Here is an 8,959-nt window from a genome sequence, read left to right as displayed (position 1 = left end):
TCTTTGTGGTTACATCCTGAGTGGTTACATCCTTATCTACTCTTTTTAGATTGAAACATTCTGAGTGTAACAAAAGATTTTGTTTCAATCAAACAAAATCTATTTTATTCTGAGTGGTTACATCCTTATCTATTTTTTTTTTTAGGATGTAACAAAAGAGTAGAAAAAGAATGTTTTTAGTTTTTTTTAGGATGTAACAAAAGAGTAGAAAAAGAATGTTTTTAGATTTCAATCAAACAAAATCTTTGGTAAATTATTTTTTTCTTTGAAAAATAAACATCTGAGTGGTTACATCCTGTTAGATTGAAACATCATTATCTACTCTTTTTCTTTGGTTACATCCTTTTTTTTTTTTAAGAATCTACCTTTTTTTAAATAAACCACTCAGCTACGCTACTTCTTTAGTTTTCAGTTTTCTGTTCCTATTATAATTCTATAATAACAAATCATAAGAGGTGAAAGAATAAGGAAATAGCAGGAGTAAATTATTAAGACCTTGAAATAAGCAAACAGCCAATGTTAACACAGGCCAGGAAGAAGATAGGAGTGTCTGCCAAAGTGAACTTTTATTGTTGATTAAATTAAATCACAAATTCCATTCTTTAATTACACCGAGTGAAATTAAAGTTTAAACTCATTTATTTTATCTGTTTTGCGAGATGAACCTGCTATTTATATGTCATGTTCAAATCTGAACCTTACTATACCATATATGAATTACGACAGACTCAATGTTCATTGCAGAAATTTTTGGTGCTACCTTAGCTATTGAGATAGCTCATCAGAGAGGATGGCTCAACCTCTGGGTGGAGACAGACTCAATGTTACTCTTGCAGGCCTTCAACAACTATAACATGATTCCTTGGGAAGTAAGGAGTAGGTGGCATAATTGTGTGGAAATCACGAAAGGAATGCATTTTGTAGTGAATCATATCCTTAGGGAAGGAAATGTATGTGTAGATGGATTGGCTAATTCCGGATTAGACAATACTGGTTTTAGATGGTGGTATGATGCCCCAAAGAGCAATAGACATGATGTTAATTAATACAGATAATTAGAAACGTGTATAAACCAATAATTATTAAAAAAAAAAGTAGAACTTAAGTGATAGTGAACGCAGAAGCAGAAAAATGCGAGAATAGGATGCACTTGAATTTGAATGTAGCTGATGATGATGATGCTAACAGAAAACAATAAAACCGCAAAAAAAAATCCTAATCCTTCCCTTAACAGAACCGTAATCAGGTTATATCTTTTCCTTTTTCTTTTTTCTTGGTGAAAAGATTCTCATCCATCTTTACTTTCTATATTTCTCGTTTTTATTTTTTCTTTTCAATCAAAACCTTTCTTTGTGTGTAACAGTAGCTGTTACCATTTATGAATTAGACAGGCCTATATTTGGTTTCTTTCACAACCGATTGATAATATATATCACGCTAGTGAGTTCCGATATACTAAATTTCAGTTTATAGGCGTATAAACTTCTTGAACGTCAATCATTTCTGCAGTGTGCTATTTGTAAACAAACTCATGTTCACATTATAAGAGTGTGACAAAGAAACTGAAATCAAATAGATATATAATAAATAGCACACTAATTCCGCATTGGAACATGTGCTTATTCACATAAAATAAGAGTTGTTAACAGATAAGCCGAAACTAAATTGTGGATTGAAAAAAGAGTGTTTTGCAGCCAACAAATTTACAGGCCAGACACATGAGATTTAAAACACTTCATGTTTAAACCAAAACTTTATTTAGGTGTACTGCTAAAAGTTTGCAGAGCTAAGCGAGTACAGCCAACACAATAATACGATGAAAATTATAGACCAAATTGTAAAAACAAAAAGGAAAAACACGGAATCTTAAAAGTCTGATTCATGGACATTGAAGAAAGTAGATAACAAAGCAGATAGTTCCAGCATTCGAGCAAGTCAAACAGCTTAAGTGTCTTTAGGTTCAATCTTGACACGAACAGACCTGTTCGGTTTTGTAACCGATGCCTGACCAGCTTCACCATGTTCAACAGCCACAGATTCAATGCTATCAGAGGATCTCTTGAGAGTTGTCTTACTGGTTGGTGTGTCAATCACAGAGGTATTGCTGCATGAGTCCTGAACCTCCTGCAAATCCTGCAGACATTTGCATAAAAAAATAGTTTAAATGTCGTAGAGATTAAATTTTATGCATTTCATTAGTAACTGATCAATCAAGTACCATCTGAACATTATTATTGTTCGCAGCAACACCATCCACACTTGGCTCTTCACCTGATCCATCGTCGGGCTTCTATCACACATACACCAACAAAAGAACAAATCAGTCATAGAATGTTATAGGATGATTTCCTTATAAACATTAATCTAAAACAATTATTAGAATGTAATATCACATATGAACTACCTCTAAATTATACTTAGACATGAATTGTTCAATGACACCAACATCATCAGATGCCTTCTTAACAGCATAATTCCTATACTTCTTTAGGATATTTCCTTCACCAACCTCAACCTTGAAAAGAACTTGCTTGTCAATGAGCACATCAAAATCAGTAGGATACTCACTGGCACCTTCTCCCTGTTGAAAGATTGGAAGATGTTAGTTGAGAATTCTGTGAAAAAAAAAATGCTCCTATGTAGTACATGTATCTATCCACTACCTTATCATGTTCTTTGATTAAGTCTTCCACAGTACGCCCAATAAATTGTGTCACCTGTCGATCAAAAAGGACAAAGGTAGTGGACCCTGTATCGTCCATCACAATGACATGCAGCTTGAACCTAACAAATAATTAACGGTATCAATAGACTACTATGTATAAAAAAATAAAAAATTATTTTCGGATAAGATTGAGATACCTAGGTACAGCGCCTTTGCAAATTTTGCACCTACGACAACTGAGCATTCCATTATCAACAGTGACCAGTGAAGCACACTCGGTGCATGACCGAAAGTACCACTCAACTCCAGTTTCGATCTCACATATAGTGGCAAGTACCGAACCTTGACACACCTGTAGAAATTCCACCGCCTTTTACATATAAATCTTGAACATAAATATCAATGAGTAATCAATATCAATAACTAAAAATTTACTAAAAGACTGTTACCTGAGTTGACTCGATCATACTTTCGATCGTCATTCTCTGTGTGTTTAGCAAGTCATCTGACAGAGATACAGAGCTGTTTGCGGAAATTTGGCTAACACTTTGAGTCAATTGGACTGATGCATTCTTCATGCTGATAAAAGTATACCAATGTCATTTAAAGAACAAAACTCATGAAGCAAAAGGTTTCGTTGTTGTAGTAATTAAAATATAGGTAGTCTTACAAAACACTTCTACAAAAATCATAAATTTTTAGTTTCTGATCTATATAAAAACGTAAATGATTACCCTTCCATGTAAGCAGCAACATCAGGTAAATCGCCATTAATTATGAGCTTAGTCCCAAAAAACGCATTAGCAATTCCCATTGAACCTAGTTTGAACAAATTGATCATCAAGTGAACATTATTTCCAATTTCATGCGTGGATATTAATAAAAAGTAGAAACCAAAAACCAAGAAATACCCATATATTTGCGTGTCTTGCAAAACTGCAAAATCAATACAACAGGCGAAGAGTTGTCGTGGGTAACAAAAAAACTGACAATTTTGTCAGCATGTTCAGCCCAAAGAGAGCAATGCAAACGATTGTTTCTGCAATAAAAAATTAGGTAATAGTCAATGCATCCACACAATGTCTATCAAAATTGTATTACATGTAAGAGGCACAAATAAAAAGATAAAGCTCACTCTAAATCTTGCAAAGTGAGATCAATCACTCTGCTCTTCCTGCCCTCGTATTCAGTCTCCCTTAGATCACCCTTTTCAATTACATGACCAATAACATATGATATAATGTATAGAAAATTAAAAACAACTGTCAGTATTTTCTGAAGTAGTGTATAAAGTCATAAGTAATGCACATCACACATTCATGATCGAAGTCTTACCAACAGATGTGTCCTGGACAGCTGAAGAGAGAATTTCATTGAATGAAATGAACTCAAAAACATTGATAGGTATAGTAGGCAAGTCTTTTTTGGTAAAACTTGAGTTGTGCAGCATACTAAGTTTGTGTTTGTGCGAAGTTAGCTTATATTTCCCTTCATTAAAACCGACGATTACATTGTGAAGCTCATATGTACCACCTTCCTCAACCATTGACCTGAACTTTGGCACCAAATCCTTTCTGACCGTGGCGTGGATACGTCCACCCTATAGAGGACAACAAAAGCAGTAAGTAGGTTTTTGAATAAACTAATAAATTAATTTAATAGAGGCACCTTGACAATTCCATGTAAAATAGAAAGGAAAAAAAAATAAGCAAACAGTACCAAAAATTGTACATTTTCATTGCTGTAACTAACTATGTAAAGTGATACTATTTATTAAGAAAAATTAAAAATCAAAACAGTAGAGTACTATATGATAGAAGGGAAACATTATTGCCATATAATACAATTTCGTGGCCTATATGGTACAGATTTTCCTAAAATATTTCTTGTATTATTTTAACTTTAAAAAGTTTCATAACAATGCAGCTAGTAACTTGCTTAGTGACCAATATAATTAAGAACAAAACGTTTTTTAAGGGATTAGAAGATCAATGGTTTAGTACATAATAATACCAACTACTTTCTAAGAGTTGCATCGTTCCTATAAGAGTATTTGATAAAGGTTAAGGCATGCTCAATAGCTTGACTGAAATTCATATGGCAGTATGCGTGCAAACATAGTGGCATTTCTAAGTTTTTGCAATTAATATCAAAGCACACAAAGTAGTACTGAAGCACAATATAATAGGTGTGCACCTGCTAGATGACACCGACATTTATTACTTAAGCATGCAAAATTTCTTCATAAAAATCATACCTAATTTTCTTTAAATCCTTTAATAGGAACGCAAGTAAAGTTGGAACCAAAACAGTCATAACAAAAAATAAAATCATACTTAATTTTCTTGTAATATGTTGGAACCGAAACAGTCATAACAAAAAATAAAATGAAGGAAGGAAAATTGCTAAAATAATCAAACACGTTTTGCAATATACTTGACAATTAAGTGTAATATATTTGACAATTAAGAAGTGAATGTCTGCTTTTATAGTTGAACCTTGCATCGTTAAAAAACTATGAAGGAATATATAGAGTCTAATTAAACCTAAAAAATATGTTATTGAGTAACTTCATTGGAACAAATAAGTTGTGCTTCCTCTTAAAAAACAACCTTATTTATTGTTTAGGTTAATATAAGAAATGTTTCCTATGATCCTAAAAAAATATTGTATACTCTATTAAACCTAAAAAAATAAGGATGGCCTTTTAATATCTTTCAAGCTTGAAATAGAAGTGTTTCCTAGGTTAATTCTCAATGCAGAAGTGGTTCCTGCTTTTAATATCCGAAGCATGGCCTTTTGACATTCTTCTCATGTATTTTTTTTTGTCTGTCACTTTTTTTTAATTGTTAACTAAAAGACCAGAGAATCATCATAATCAAGTCTCAAACACTTCTAATCCTTTAACCAGAATCATTGACTACCAAACTCTATAAGATAAATTGTGTTTATGTTATATTGACAGGTAGGCATAATATTCTTTTAATTAAAATTAAGTAAGGAAAAGCAGAAATTATGACAACATTTAAATCATTGAAAGACATAATTGGACAAACCTTTGCATCAACCAGCAACATATTCATGAAAATAATGTTTGTTGGAACTTTCTTCTCTGGAATTAACCAGATATGAACAACCCGCACACACATCCTCAGGTTCTTCTTGCCTCCAGAAATAGCTGACAGTGGGGTGTATGGGGTAGACATTGTTGTTTGGTGTTTCTCAAGAAAGGAAGATGATTTTTTAGAATGGGATATGTGGGCGGTAGGTTTCGTTGTATTATATAATTATGTGACAAAAACTGCCGAGTAGGATTTGTTGGAATATGAAACTATACGGTGATGATTCTCAAAAAAAACAGGAAATGCTGATAAGTAGGAGATATATGTTGGATGGCTTCCATAAAAAAGAGGAAATTTTGTTAAGTGGGAGAGGAATCTTCACATACGTTGTATTTTGTTAGCATCTCTTCACAGTCCAGTAATGATTTCCTAATTTTACTATTATCTCTTGACAAAAAATTAGGAACATTAGCACATTTTGTTTGTTAGGAACAGATTGCATCAGAAGAAAAAGCAAGAAAGGATTCCATCGGATGCCTTTTTTTTCTAGTTTGATATTAATCTCCAAAACAAATTCATGAGAAGAAAAAGCATGGGATTATGTTAGATAGGAACAGTTTGCATCAGGAGAAAACGTAGGAAAAGATTGCAGTGAATGTATTTTCTGTATTTCATTTTTTTTATCCAAAACAAAAACATGAGAAGAAAACGCATGGGAATTGGTTAAATTTCATAATTCAGTATTTTAAATTAAGTATTTTCTGTAGTTTACAATGTGTACCGGTTCCAAGACTAACAGATAGTATTTTCTGCACTGTTTTTTTTTCAGTATTTTAAATTAAGTATTTTCTTTATTTTTCGTGCTACAAATTATGTATTTTCTGTATTTTTCAATGTGTACCGGTTTTTTAAAATTAAGTATTTTCAATAACACCAAAAAAAAAAAATCATTTGCCATAAATATCAAGCACACAACAAATTTAGTAAAAGCATTGCGTATGCTTTTCTTTTTGTTTCAAAAAACACGTCTACCGGTTTTTTAAAATTAAGTATTTTCAATAGCACCAAAGACCACCATCTTTCATAAATATTAAGCACACAGCAAATTTTGAGTCCATTAAATGCATACATAAAAATAACATCTGAAGTCAAGCACGTAGGGATTTGTCACTATGAACAATATCTTGACACCAAAAAGGAGATACTTTGCTATGCAGCAAGAAGATAATATATAGTGTTTGGAACATGAAAAAGACCTTAAAAATTTAAATCTAAAAATTAGAAGGATCCGATAGAAGGAAATGCTTGCAAGGTTCCGAAGCAATTAAAATAACATGGTGGATCTGATAAAAGAAATTGTTTGCAAGGTTCTCAAGCAATTATGTAAACATTGTCTAATTGTAAACAACATCGAGATAAATTAACTCATTAATTCCTGCATTCAGAGCTCCCAATCTGATTTTCACACCTTCACGCAGCCTTCGAGCCTCCACAAACCTCTTCCACTGCCCACCAATCCTGCAGTGTTCGTAAGGAAGAGTACCAAAAATCAAGTCACAGTCCCATACGTTACCGCAATCATCCACAATCTTCACATTGGTAGAAGAAGTATCCAGCATTTGAGCAATATTTTCGGTGTAAATGAGAATCTGCAAAAACCAAAGATAGGAGGAATTTATATCTAGTAAATGAAAAACTAACAACAAAATGAACTTTATAGGAAAAGTGCATCGTACCAAAGCACCCCTTGTCACATCATATTGAGATAATTTTTTTTCGAAACTTATAAGCATATCACTTATATTGTGACGATAACAGAGAAGAGATGTTCTCGGCTGGAGATTTTGGTTGAAAGTTGTTGTGACATTACTTTTGTCAATAAGGAAATTCATGGGTGGATCAAAAATGGGATAGTTGATAGTCTTGTGAAACCTATCAGTCAGCTTCATATCAAATCGTTCATCACCAACAAAAATTAGTGTAACCCACGCACCTAGACCAATACCATAAAAGTCGCGAATTGCTTTCCATCCCTTTGTCAAAAAAAAGTTACCATTGAAGGCATCGACCAAGACCTCAAATTGATTGCCCTTTGGATCAGTCAATGTTGCAAAACGTCCAATCCGATCTCCAAAATCACCGCCAAACATTCTCGGCAAGCATACAGCACCCTGGTGAAAACATGGAAATCATGAGCAAGTAGGGAGATAATGGTTTTAAGTTAGGAAGACAAATATATACAGAAAAGAGAGCAGACAAAACAATGAGCAAAAATGATAAGCAAAGAACACCAAAATAAGGAAAGAAATATTATATAAGCAACACGGATAGTGCACACTAAAAAACATTATGTAGAAGTGCACACCAAATAACAGGTTGAAATCAAAGAAGAGACCGAATCAACTCAACAAAAAAATAATAAGTAAATAATAGTGTGCATTCGGCACTTTAATAATAAGCAAAATAACATATCATTTTCAATGCTTTGTGTATAAGAAGCTAAGAACATAAAAATTAAATGTGTAAGGAAGAACAAAAATAATAAACAAAATGAAGAAAAAGTCTAAAAACCTAATGTTCTACATCAGCCATGAAAAAAAAGTTCTTATATAGGTACCAATTAAAACAGAAACAGAAAATAGTGTATTTGGGGTGAATTTTCGGTGTAAATGAGAATCTGCAAAAACCAAAGATAGAAGGAATTTATATCTAGTAAATGAAAAATTAACAACAAAATGAACTTTATAGGAAAAGTGCATCGTACCAAAGCACCCCTTGTCACATCATATTGAGATAATTTTTTTTAGAAGTGCAACAGGTTATAATGAAAGAATGTCATACAATTCAAGGAAAAGGATAGCTGAACGAAAAGGAAAGGATACTCACAGTTTCGACGTCATAGTCAACGATGTATGTTCTGAATTTGAGTTGTAGCTTGTTGATTGCCTTGTCGTACTCTGAAACTGGGTTTGTTAATAGAGGACCTGTGAATGAAGGTAAGTGGAATGTTGGTTATGATAAATTGCAAGGAAACAAAAATAATACAAACATCAGCAAAAAACAATTACATAAATATGTGTTGTGAGGTAATTACCAGTTAGGCAGTGATAGGAGAGGAGAGTTTCCATGTTTGTTCCAGCCATAAGTCAAGAAAAGGAAAAAGGATTTTTGGGTTGGAAAGAATTTTGTCAGCAACTCTTTTCTTTGATCTGCGTTTTTATTTGTGATAGTA

General features: G+C 32.8%; 2 protein-coding genes across 2 annotated transcripts; both read right to left on the bottom strand.

Moving 5' to 3' along the window:
• Positions 1-1,916: 1,916 nt before the first annotated feature.
• LOC146903716 (replication protein A 70 kDa DNA-binding subunit B-like) lies at positions 1,917-5,871 on the bottom strand. The gene is made up of 11 exons (XM_085727697.1): positions 5,722-5,871; positions 4,001-4,265; positions 3,801-3,897; positions 3,577-3,704; positions 3,400-3,484; positions 3,115-3,244; positions 2,863-3,017; positions 2,664-2,784; positions 2,405-2,581; positions 2,219-2,290; positions 1,917-2,133 (listed from the first exon to the last, which is right to left on the bottom strand). The coding sequence occupies exons 1-11, from the start codon at positions 5,869-5,871 to the stop codon at positions 1,945-1,947; spliced, it is 1,569 nt and encodes a 522-aa protein (XP_085583823.1). The 3' UTR covers positions 1,917-1,944.
• A 1,094-nt stretch (positions 5,872-6,965) lies between these two features.
• Positions 6,966-8,870, bottom strand: LOC146903715 (uncharacterized). The gene is made up of 4 exons (XM_085727698.1): positions 8,822-8,870; positions 8,614-8,711; positions 7,464-7,898; positions 6,966-7,376 (listed from the first exon to the last, which is right to left on the bottom strand). Exons 1-4 carry the CDS (start codon positions 8,868-8,870, stop codon positions 7,122-7,124), a joined length of 837 nt encoding a protein of 278 aa, XP_085583824.1. The 3' UTR covers positions 6,966-7,121.
• Positions 8,871-8,959: the final 89 nt, after the last annotated feature.

The sequence above is a fragment of the Medicago sativa genome, chromosome 7 (genome assembly GCF_051527215.1).
Source record: "Medicago sativa cultivar Bolivia chromosome 7, Bolivia_mono, whole genome shotgun sequence".
NCBI lineage: Eukaryota > Viridiplantae > Streptophyta > Magnoliopsida > Fabales > Fabaceae > Medicago > Medicago sativa.
This window is presented reverse-complemented; position numbering and strand designations above follow the sequence as displayed.